Below are 11,938 nucleotides of genomic sequence, written 5' to 3' on the forward strand. Positions count from 1 at the left end.
AAATTGTACAAGACATTGGTGTGGCCTTATGTATTGTACCAATGACAGCACTTTAGGGAAATATGTACCTGTATTCCTAGATCCATTTAACGATATCTTTATCTTGGTCACGTCAAGGACACTGTGACCAGCTGAGTTTCTCCAGAATTGTGTTTTTACTTCAACCACAGGGTCTGCAGACTTTTGTGTTTTCCTCTTTGTGCTGTGGTTGGCTTAGCAGAACCTCCAGGGATATCCTCACACTGAGCAGGTTCCTCCCATCCTCTCTGGGGGCAAATGATCCCCCCTTGCTGGGGGCAGGTCCCCCCACCTTCCAATGGGAAGGTTCGGGGTTGGATCAGGGCCTACCTCCAGTTCCACTTCCCAACCTTTGATGAGTTGGTGGCATAGGATGTAAAATCCAAGATGTGACCAATAGGACATCTGGTTTAATGCTGGGGTGGGGACCATGCACAAGGGGATACACAACACGATGGGGGTTTAATGCTGGGCACCGCCAGTAGGCTGATCTCGCCTCAAACCGTGCATCTTGGCGCCTCACAGTTTGGCGGGCAGCAACCTCCTTTGAAGAAGACCGCAGAGCCCACCTCACTGACAAAAGGCAAAGGAGGAAAAACCCAACCCCAACCCACCAATTTTCCCCTGCAGCCGCTGCAACCGTGCCTGCCTGTCCCGCATCGGACTTGTCAGCCACAAACGAGCCTGCAGCTGACGTGGACTTTTTACCCCTCCATAAATCTTCGTCCGCGAAGCCAAGCCAAAGAAGAAGAAATGGAACATAGTACAACTGGGATTTAATGCTGGGAGGGGAAACCACCATGCCTTCAACACTGTCGAAACCCATCTAAACCTCTCTGCATCTACCTTCTCCTTTTCTAGTCTCTTCTTGAAACTTGCCCCTTTGACCAAACTTTTTAAAACAGGTTAATTTGATGGAGTTGTGCCAGTTTTGATGAAAGCAGCATAGCTTTGAGGAGTGAAATGTGTGCTGGCCTCTGCAGAAAGCCATCACAATGAGGCGTGTTTTCCTCTTGCCCAAAGGCTTCTTCAGAATTGGTTGTCGAGGAGGAAAGTGAGACGAGACCATCATGACCCCAGCAAGCCAAGCTTTCCACAGTGGGAGAAAGATTACAATCTGCAGCCTGTCAACACCTACGGACTATTTGAGGAATACCTGGAGATGAGTAAGCAGGACTTCAACTGTTCCAGGTTTTGTGGTACAGTGTGTGATATTAAGGCATGTTCTTGTTGACTCCTTCCGCTCTCCCTTTCTTTCTCCCTCCTCCCCTCTCTCTCTCTCCCCCACCGCCTCCAGTTCTTCAGTTTGGATTTACGACGATATTTGTGGCAGCTTTTCCATTGGCCCCACTCCTCGCTTTGTTGAACAACATCATTGAGATCCGGCTCGATGCATACAAGTTTGTCACCCAGTGGAGGAGACCTCTGGCTTCGAGAGCCAAAGACATAGGTGAGGGTGGGGAAAATGGACAGGAGTCAGCCATCAGGCCTGTCGAGCCTGCTCTGCTATTCAATAAAGGTCGTGGCTGATCTGGTGTAGATTGGCAGGATTAGCGCAACATTGTTACAGCACCAGCGATCATGACCGGGGTTTCGAACCTGCGCTGTCTGTAAGGAGTTTGTATGCTCTCCCCTTGTCTGTGTGGGTTTTCCCAGGGGCTCCTGTTTCCTCCCACCTTTCGGAACGTAGTTGTAGGTTAATTGAATATAATTGGGCAGCAAGGGCTTCTGGGCTGAAAGGGCTTGTTTTTCTATAACCCTTAATTTCATAATTGTGAAGCAATCTATCAATCTGTGCGTTAAATATATTCACTGAGGCGGCCTCTACTGCTCCGTAGGCAGGCAATTCCACAGATTCGCCCGTCTCTGGGAGAAACAGATCCTCCTCAATTTCTGACCTAAATCTTCAAGCCACTCCCCTGAATCCTGAGGTTGTGTTTCCCCCCCCCCCCCCTAGTTCTAAACTCATCTGCCAGTGGAAACAACTTCCCCGTTTCTATCCATTCCTTTCATATTCGATATGTTTCTCTCTTTTCTTCTTTGGCTTGGCTTCGCGGACGAAGATTTATGGAGGGGGTAAAAGTCCACGTCAGCTGCAGGCTCGTTTGTGGCTGACAAGTCCGATGCGGGACAGGCAGACACGGTTGCAGCGGCTGCAGGGGAAAATTGGTTGGTTGGGGTTGGGCGTTGGGTTTTTCCTCCTTTGCCTTTTGTCAGTGAGGTGGGCTCTGCGGTCTTCTTCAAAGGAGGTTGCTGCCCGCCAAACTGTGAGGCGCCAAGATGCACGGTTTGAGACGTTATCAGCCCACTGGCGGTGGTCAATGTGGCAGGCACCAAGAGATTTCTCCAGGCAGTCCTTGTACCTTCTCTTTGGTGCACCTCTGTCACGGTGGCCAGTGGAGAGCTCGCCATATAACACGATCAAGATGTTTCTCTAAGGCCCCTCTTAATCTTAATCTTAATCTTAATCTTCTGAACTTCAGCGAGTACAAGTGACTTGATCTCTTCTCATAAGCTAACGCCCTCATCCCCAAAATCATCTATGATGGGCAATGAGACTGGTGAGGAGGGACATGCACTGAACTGACTGATCTTTCTGCCCTTGTTTGAAGAGCATCTTGGTATTTGGGGCAGGCCATAATTCTCAGGGTCTTCCCACTTTTCCCCCACTCCCAATGGACGACAGCTCTATCGGAGCAGCTGTTCATTGGATCTTTTTTCTATTCACCCCAGTAGGATGAGGTGCTTGGTCACTGGTGTGTAGGGTGTGGATACATCCCCAGGCTTCCTGCTGTGAGCATGCTGACACCACAGTTATTTTGGGATGAATGGTGCTATTGAAAAGAAAGTCTGCCTCCTGATAAACTGAATATCCCTCTCACAATGGCAACGTGAGAATTTGGATTGCTTTCGAAAATGTTCTCAGTGCTAATTACCTCAAAACTGTGTGTTTAAAACAACATAAAACTTAAGAAATATGAGCAGGAGTCGGCCATCCTGGCTGATCTGATCATTGACTGAACTCCACCGACCTGCCTTTTCCCATATCCCTTAATTCCTTTTTTATGTAAAAATCTATCTAAATATGTTTAATGAAGTTGTCTCAACTGCTTCCCTGAGCAGAGAATCACTATTCTCTGGAAAAAAACAGTTTTTCCTCAACTCCGTCTTAAATCTTGAGGCTGCGACCCCTCGTTCTGGTGAAAACAATTTTCCTGCCTCCATCCCTTCCATAATTCTATGTCTCTATAAGATCTCCTCTCATTCTTCTGAATTCAAGTGAGTACAATCCCAGACGATTTAGTCTCCCCTCGTAGGTCAATCCACTCATCTCCGGGATCCTCTGGGCTGCCTCCAAGGCCATCAATCCTTCCTCAAGTCTGGAGACCAAAACTGCACGCAGTTCTCCAGATGCGGCCTCATCAGGACCTTGTACAGTTGCACCATGACCTCCCTGCTCTTGAATTCAATTCCTCTAGCGAGGAAGGCCAACGTTCATTTGTCTCTTTAAACCTGCTGTAACTGCAACTCTGCCTGTCTCTCAGACGCTGTCTGACTTGCTGAGTGTTTCCAGGATTTTCTATTTGTGATTTGGATTTGGACCACCCTGGGGTTTTTAATAAGCTGTGGCCAGATCATGGAACCACCAGGTGAGTCCAAACCCACTAGTTCAGGCACAGGATCTTTGGGGCTCAGGGCTTGCCCTCCATCTGCTCGATGTTCCCACTGCCTTACCACAGAGACATTCCGACTTCTGATGTGCATCAGGGTTCTGTTGGAGTCCTCATCAGAAGTCCTCACCCAGACCTGGGGCTCTCCCCTCATCCCACCACCACTCCCACCCCCTCTTCCCCCATCATTGATTCGCCCTCTGTCTGCGAGGAGTTTGACATGTAACTTTTCTCTGGCCGCTTTGGTTTCCTTCCACCCTCCAAATATACAGCGTTGGTAGAGTAATTGGACAGCAGGGGCTTCATGGCCCAGAAGGGCCTTCTAACACACTGTACCTTTTAGAAAAAATAATGTGCAAAGTGAAGGAAGCATCATATATCCGTTGGGCTTGTTCAAACCCCTGCTGGTGGCAGATACGGAATTGCCCTTGGTTCTGGTGGTGGACATTCGTCCTGGCAGGAGGGGTGGCCGGGGTGGGATGACTGTTAATTTGGCTGCTTTTCTGAGACAGGGAGATGTTGTGGAGTTGATGAGGGGGAGGGGGGGTGTGATGGCCTGAGCAACGTTCCCATCCTGCAGACTCTGAATAGTGCCTGCATTGCTGTCCTCAGGGATCTGGTACAGCATTCTGGAAAGCATCGGGGTGCTGTCAGTCATCACCAATGCCTTTGTTATCGCCATCACCTCCGACTTAATCCCCCGCTTGGTGTATGCGTACAAATACGGACCTTGTGCTGGACAGGGGAAGGCAGGAGAAAAGTAAGTGTGTTTATGACTCATTCAGCCATCAGTAACATGGTGGCCTGATGCGGGGACTGGGGCAGGAGAGTGGTGGCTGACAGGTAATCTTTGTCCATGATCTAGGCAACCCTGGGGGCGATACAGAGGGTCTGGGGTGACTTTAGGGCAATGTGGGGGAGGAGGCAACACCGGGAGGGATGCGTGGGTTGGGGAAATTCAGGGGGGTGACTGGGGGACCCGCGGGTGTGGCTGGACAACCCTAGGGGCAATGGGAGGGCAACCCTGGGGGCGATGCAGTGTGACTGAGGTGACTGGGGGGTAACTGGGAGACCTAAAGGCATGACTTTGGGGCGATGTGGGGGAGGGGGCGACATGGCGGGAAGGCAACTGTGGGACCTGTGGGTGTGACTGGGTGACATAGGGAGCACCTTCTGTACCACTGTCCCATGCAAGATCTCTTCACCAACCTCTACCACCCTGCCTTTAGTGACCTTTTACATTCCATCGGATTCCTGAGGCAGGGGTTGTCTTCCACTGACCAGAACCGACTCTCCCTGACCACTTACATCAATGCTGTCTCCATAACGCACTCCTCACTGGCCTGTTGTTTCTGTGCTTATCCCTGATGTCCTCTTAAAGGAACCACATCAGAGACCCTGTGATATCTGTTCTATGGCCGATGAGGAGCTTACATGTACTCCTTTGCTACTCATTGCATCATGGGAAAGGTCTCGACTGAAAGGAGTTCTCTTCACGCTTCACGTCCCCCAGCATCAAACACCATCCCCTCTCTAATACTGACCTGCACCAGATCCTCACTATGGCTCACTCTGATCTCCATGGTGAAGCCGGTACACATTCTCTCCCCCCCCCCCCCCCCCACCGCGGTCTGTTCTCCACCGGTATACATTCTTCCCCCCCCCCTACCTCCTGCTGTCTATTCTCCACCGGTACACATTCTCCCCCCCCCACCCCGCCGCCGTCTGTTCTCCACCGGTACATATGCCCACCCCCCTTGATGTCTGTGATGAGGAAGATGTATGATTATAGAGCTCGGACCCAACCACAGGATTCTTCCTTAGTTGGATCCCGCCCCTTTCTTTGCGCTGGTTGAATTTCAGATCTAGGCCCAAGGTTTACCATCCACTGCCTCTCCCACTGAGCAGTAACAGGGTTTAGACCACCCCCCGCGAGCTCCCAAACGCCCCTAAGCAGCCGAGGTGTTGGGCAATGTGAACTCTCAGGTTGTCTGTTGCTCTTTCTCAGTTGCATGGTTGGTTACATTAATGCCAGCCTCTCCATATTCCTGGTGGCTGATTTTGAACCGCACTTTGAACCCTTATCGAACAGCACGGACTCCTTTGAGATGGAAGTGAAATACTGCAGGTAGGAGCTTGGTGACCCCACGCTGCTCCGAACACCCGCTACGCCCACAAGAGCTTTTGTGTTTGCTTGAGAAGCAGAATCTTGGTGAGCGGCTTCACTAACATTCCTGATTGTGGGTGGCTGCCCGTGGATTTGGGGAAGGATGCAGAGGCATTGTGTCACTGAGGTTCAGATCGAGCCAGGCCTGAGGAAGATTGAAAGCGGTCAGGGTTGGAACCAGGATGGTACCGAAATGACCTTCAGCTCTCCAACCCACACACATTGTCATCCCAACTGCCATGAAGGGTTTGAAGGGTTCCAGGGTTAGGGTTGAGACCATGTTGAGAGTTAGTTGAGAGGGAATGTTATGCAATGTGGAGAGAGCGTCATGCTGGTGTCCCACTGATCGGCACTCTGTCGGTATGTTATTGAGTGAGAGCCCAGGCTGCCTTTGGGAAGGTGTAAAGGATTGTGTGTTGGTTAGCTGCAGGAAATTAGCAACGTTTCCACACTCTTATTTGTCGATTTGTCTCGACCAATTTGAACCAACAGAAGACCTGGCCACTTATTTTGTTACTGTGTGTAGGATCATGCTCTCTCATACAGTTCCTCTCATTCAGTGATTCTCAACTTTTCCACTCACATGCAACCTAAGTAATCCCCTACTAACCACAGAGTGCCGATGGCACCCAATGCATAGGAGGTCTGCGGTTCGTAAAGGACAACTTGAGGTGATATGTGAGTGGAAAAAGAAAGGTTGAGAACCATTGGACTAATTAGTGCTTTGGGGAAACATCAATTTTCTGAGGTAGGTCAGAGATAATCCATCAACATTTCAATCTAGAGGCCATTCTTCCCATGCATGGAGCCCACCCCTCCCCTCCGTGTTCTCTGAGGGAGCCCTACAGGTTTGATGTCACCTCTAACAGCGTGGCCCTCCCTCAGTACTGATGCCAACTATCAGTCCGGATTTTGAGCTCCAGTGTGCAGTCATCATCGCCCTGCCTCTGAGTCAGGGTGATGGTCGGCAGGGAATCTTTGTGTCAGATTGAAACTGTTTTGATCAAATTATGACTGTGGAATAATGTTTAACTATTTGCAAGGTATCGTGACTACAGGGAACCCCCGAACTCCAAGCATCCGTACACCTACACAATCCAGTTCTGGCACGTGCTGGCAGCACGCCTGGCGTTCATCATTGTGTTCGAGGTAAGGGGCCTCTGCAATTCCACTTCTGTCAGTCCATGAATGGCAGACAATGTCCAAGAGAAACCTGGGACACAAATGCCAGGAATACTCTGCCGCTTAGCAGAATAGGCGGAGAAAGGAGCCATTAATGAATTTGGTCAGTAGTCTGAGTGCAGGATTTTCTGCAGGGGTGCACAAAGAAACTGGAATTAAAACTGTTTCCTCTTTGCTCTTGCTGATGTGCCTCTATGTTTATAAGTTGGGGAGACTGGGACTAGCAGAAAGAATCTAAAAGTTAAACCTGTGGTTCAAGGAGTGTGGTTGAGAAACATTTTTAATTGGGCAGGTATCCAAATAGTCAGGGTATCAGAGGTTATGGGGAGAAGGCGTGAGAGTGGACTGAGTGGGAGAATGGATCCACTCATGATAGAATAGTGGAGAAGACTCGATGGGCTGAATGGCCTAGTTCCTCCTATATCTGTGGTCTTATGGGAGAGATCCAGAGCACTTCTTTTGTTATTCATAGAGATGTTCAATGAGGAAATAGGCCTTTCAGCCCTTCTTATTTAGACCAACCCATGTTGCCCATCTGAGCTATTCCCAATTGCTTGCTTTTGTCCTATATCCTGCTCAACCTTCTTGTCCAAAAGTTCACATCTACCCCATCCTCTGGCAGCTTGTTCCACAGACCCATCACTCTCTACATAATTTTTAAAAAATGCCTTTCTGGCCCTCTTTAAATCTTTCATCCTTCTTTGTAAACCTTTGCCTTGTAAATTTAGTCTCTCCTGACCTGGGAAAACACTGTGAGCATTCACTTTTTTGATTAGTCACCCCTCAGCCTCCTGTATTCCAGGGAAAACTGTCCCATCCTCTCCCTGTAACTCATGCCCTCATATACAATGGTATCCCTGTGAATCTATTTTCTCTTTTCAATGTAATAATTCCTTCCCATTAGCACGAGGACTGGAACTGCACACAATATCTGAGTGTGCATTCAACAGTGTCATGTCCAGCTCTACAGAGCACCTGATGCTGGGTTGAAAGACTCTGCGGGGGTGGGGAGGGAGGTGCTGCAGATCAGCTCACAGGTCAGATGTGATCTCACAGATTGGGAGCAGATGAAGGGCTGAATGGTCTTCTCCTGATCCCATGCTTTAGTTGTCATGTGTTTGAATTTAAAGTGAAACACGAAAGTCTGTGACTGTAGTAAAAACACAAAAATGTTGGAGGAACTCAGCCGGTCTCGCAGCGTCCGTAGGAGGGAAAGATGTATTACCAATGTTTTGGGCCTGAGCTGTTCCTCAAGGTACAAATAAAAAGCAGGCAGGTGTTTGAATTAAAGACTAGAGAGAAAGGGGGAAGAATGAGAGAGGGAGGAGTCCAGATCAACAGACAAAAGGTGTGAATTGGATATAATAAGGAGGTGAAAATTGATTTTGTTTCTGTGAAAGGAGCCGAGGGGTGGGGGAAAAGAGCGACAGAACTAGAGAGAAGACAGGATTTAAAGACAAGTGTATGTTTAAATTCAGACATGCAGCATGGGAAGAGGCCTTTCCAGCCCATGAGCCTGTGCCGTCCAAATACACTATTACGCAGATTGGCATACCGCAACTGACAAACTTTCACGGAAATGCCTTTCACTCTGGGGATGTCTTGGTTTATGATCTAAACACTGCTCTCTCCTGGCCTCGTACCTAAATACCCCAATGCATGTGGCCAGGAACTGTGGGCGGGGGGGTGGGTGGGGGGGTGCAACCGGAGGGCAGAGCGGGGGTGCAGCAAGTGAGATGCTGCTTCTCCACCCTAATGACTCGGGTACAATCTGACATCTTGCACTATATAGGTGGAGTTTGCATGGTCTCCCCGTGACCAGATGGGTTTCCTACTGGATGTTCTGGTTTCCTCACACATCCCGAAGTGTGGGGTTAGTGGGTAGAGTCTGCAGGGAGTCGATGGGAAATTATGTATGATGTTCGTGTGAAGGGTGTTTGGTGGTCAGCAGGGGAATGGCTGGCTGAAGGGCCTGTTTCCAGGCTCTGCTTTTGTAAGGTGCAGAGGGGCTGTACGTGACTGGAAAAGCCCCTGACCTGCGTGTCGCCTTTTAGTCCACTATATGACGAACGGGGCAGGTGCAGCCACTGACACCACTGCCCCCCTCCTTCAGTACCTCCACATTAAACCCCAGAAAACCCTTCCCCCAGGCACACCACCTTCAACGAAAGGTCTCACCCCTGCCCTCCCTCAGTGAGTGATGTTGCCATCCGCTGGACAAACTGGAAGACGGAGAGGTGGAAGTCTTTGGTCATCTGGATTCCACTGAGTACATTCAGGGTCAGAGGCACAGTTTTTGGAGACTTGCTGCATGTCTCTGTAATGAGAGTAATGAAGTGAGAATCCTACACACCTCTAACCTCCTCGTCTCCATCTGGTGTCGTCGGCTTTAATCACCAGTCTAACCTCCTCGTCTCCATCTGGCACTGTCGGCTTTGATTGTAAGAGTGCTGAGTTCCATGACAGGTTGTGTCTGGTGACTGTCCCTGCAGGAGAACCCAGCTTCCTCCATTATCCTTGTGAAGAGACAGCTGCTTGGATTTGTCAGACAGTCCCTAATGAGCCTCATTTTATCGCCCTCCACAGCATCTGGTTTTCTCCATCAAGACCCTGATCGCGTACATGATTCCTGACCTACCGAAAAACCTGCGGGATCGAATGCGGCGGGAGAAGTACCTCATTCAGGAGATGATGTACGAGGCAGAGCTGGAGAGACTTCAGAAGGAACGCAGTGCCAGGAAGAGTAGTGGGAAGAGCTATCATAATGAGTGGCCATGAGCGTACCCCACGGAGGTATTCACTTGCCTTTCAGACCTCGGGCTTTGAACAGACTCGGTGCTGCAGCAAAACCATCTCCCCCTGACGTATGTCCAGCCCAAACGCTGCGTCCTGCAGTAGACACCCACCTCGTGACGAGTTGCACCTTTGGCTGCTCAGAATCACAGCAGGGAAGGTGAACGTCGACCACGTGTCGCCGAGAACTTCACAACCAACAATGCACTGACTGAAGATGCCACAAAATAGCACGAGTAGTCAATTTAGCCCCTCTTATTTGTGACAGCCTCAACACCTCTCCTGTGACAATTCCCTGATCTTTCAAAAATGCATGCACCTTCATCATAAAACACCTCCACTGATTCACAGAAGAAATTCCAACATGCTTGGTTTTAACTGACCAATCCCTTATCTGTGACAGTGGCCCCTTGGAACACAACTGAGGATGTTCACCTATGGGGCCAGTGATTGTCCGTTGATCAAGGTCACCAGTGGATACTATAAATCAAGGTGGCTCATCCATGCCAATGCGAGTTTGGCCCATATCCCTCCAAGTCTTTCCTATCCACATACCTGTCTGGATGTAACTATCCCCACTTCTACCACTCCCTCTGCACCTCATTCCCCATACCTGCAGCCCTCAGTGTGGAAAATCTTGTCTCTGGGTCCCCTCTCACCTTAAAACTGTGCCCTCAAGGCTTTTAATCTCCGACCCTGAAGTGAAGGTGCTGACCCACAAAGCTGACTGCTCACTTCTCTCCGAAGATGCAGCCTGATCTGCTGAGCTCCTCCTGCCACATCTGTTGTTTGCTCAGCACATGCAGAGCTGATCGACATCTCTCATGATTTTATACACCTCAGAGAGGTCACCCCCTCAGCCTCCTATGCTCCAGGGAGAAAGGTCCCAGCCTTTCCTTGTTCCTCAAGCCCTCCATTCCCAGTAACATCTAGGTGAATTCTTTCTACTCTCCAGCTTTGTGGACCTTGCTGACCATAGAACACCACAGCAAGTAAAACAAACTCTTTGGCTCTTCTAGTCGATGCCAAACTATTATTCTGTACCCAGTCCAAAGCCCTCCATACACCCCTCCTTCTCCATCCATGTACCTGTCCAAATTTTTCTTAAATTATGAAATTGATCCCACATTCACCACTTCGCTGGCAGCTCGTTCCACACCCCTACCACTCTTTGTGTGAAGAAGCTCCCCCTCATGTTCCCCCAAAACCTTTCCCCTTTCACCCTGAACCCATGTCCTCTCATTTGTATCTCACTGACCCTCAGTGGAAAAAGCCTACTTTAAGGTCTGATTAAAACTTGTACAGAACCAACAGCAGTCCATATTGGGCGCTTGAACCCCGTGGGAGCGCGTGTTGGACTTTCCGCAGAGGTCTTGATAAAAAGAGTTGGCCTGCTAATGAAACAATTTGCATTTTTCTCCACCTGCTCATCTTTTCCTCTCTGGAAGATGAAAGCCGTCCATTGTTGTGGCTCTGCAGACTTTGGACTTCTTCCCTGCGGCTCCTGCAAGCAGCATTTCCCAGACTGAGTAAACACCACGTGGTAGGGGGCAAGAGCTCGCTGGTGTTCATCTGCCACAAGATGGACCATGAAGACTTCTGCAACTCAGCACATGATCCCAACTGTATTAGGGCTTGTGTCAGCATGTTTATCATGTCATTCATTAAATAATGTAATTCTGCACACCCATTTTAACTTCAAACGGGTGACTGTTTTACACTGGTTTGCTATGTAACCCAGTTCCGGAGGATCTTTCTCATCACCTGACTCCAGACTTTTACACAACATCCCGATTTAAATGTAAATAAGAATTTCTGAAAACTATTTTGCATAATCTCTCCAAGTCCGGTTCTGCACACACTTCCTACCAAACAATTAGAAAGGTGAACAACCTTGTTTCCTGATGTTTTTTTTAAACTTCTCGCTCTTGCTACTTTTGAACGGTTGTTGAGGCCGATGTAAAATGCAAACTACTTGGAAATAGCAAAAGGGAAAGTACTGAAATGTCATGGTTTAGGATCTGTTCATGAACGTGAACCATATTTATTGCTTGTATATTGTGTGATGCAGATTTAAATAAACATCCATTTGGAGTTTGAAGAGTGA

The 11,938-nt window shown here is 49.1% G+C and overlaps 1 protein-coding gene across 4 annotated transcripts in view; it reads left to right on the forward strand.

Annotated features, from left to right (window-relative positions):
• LOC138746280 (anoctamin-4-like) overlaps positions 1 to 11,938 on the forward strand; it is a 53,226-nt gene extending 41,288 nt beyond the window's left edge. The window contains exons 20-26 of one of the 4 annotated variants that reach the window (XM_069904465.1): positions 1,042 to 1,184; positions 1,316 to 1,468; positions 4,302 to 4,449; positions 5,698 to 5,817; positions 6,900 to 7,005; positions 9,625 to 9,831; positions 11,280 to 11,938. In XM_069904465.1, the coding sequence (XP_069760566.1) occupies positions 1,042 to 1,184; positions 1,316 to 1,468; positions 4,302 to 4,449; positions 5,698 to 5,817; positions 6,900 to 7,005; positions 9,625 to 9,816 (862 nt within the window). In that variant the 3' untranslated portion in view covers positions 9,817 to 9,831; positions 11,280 to 11,938. Of the gene's footprint in view, positions 1 to 1,041; positions 1,185 to 1,315; positions 1,469 to 4,301; positions 4,450 to 5,697; positions 5,818 to 6,899; positions 7,006 to 9,624 lie in introns of all 4 variants that reach the window. The other 3 variants (XM_069904464.1, XM_069904467.1, XM_069904468.1) reach the window with 3 other exon arrangements.

The sequence above is a fragment of the Narcine bancroftii genome, chromosome 11 (assembly GCF_036971445.1).
Source record: "Narcine bancroftii isolate sNarBan1 chromosome 11, sNarBan1.hap1, whole genome shotgun sequence".
In the NCBI taxonomy this organism is placed as follows: domain Eukaryota; kingdom Metazoa; phylum Chordata; class Chondrichthyes; order Torpediniformes; family Narcinidae; genus Narcine; species Narcine bancroftii.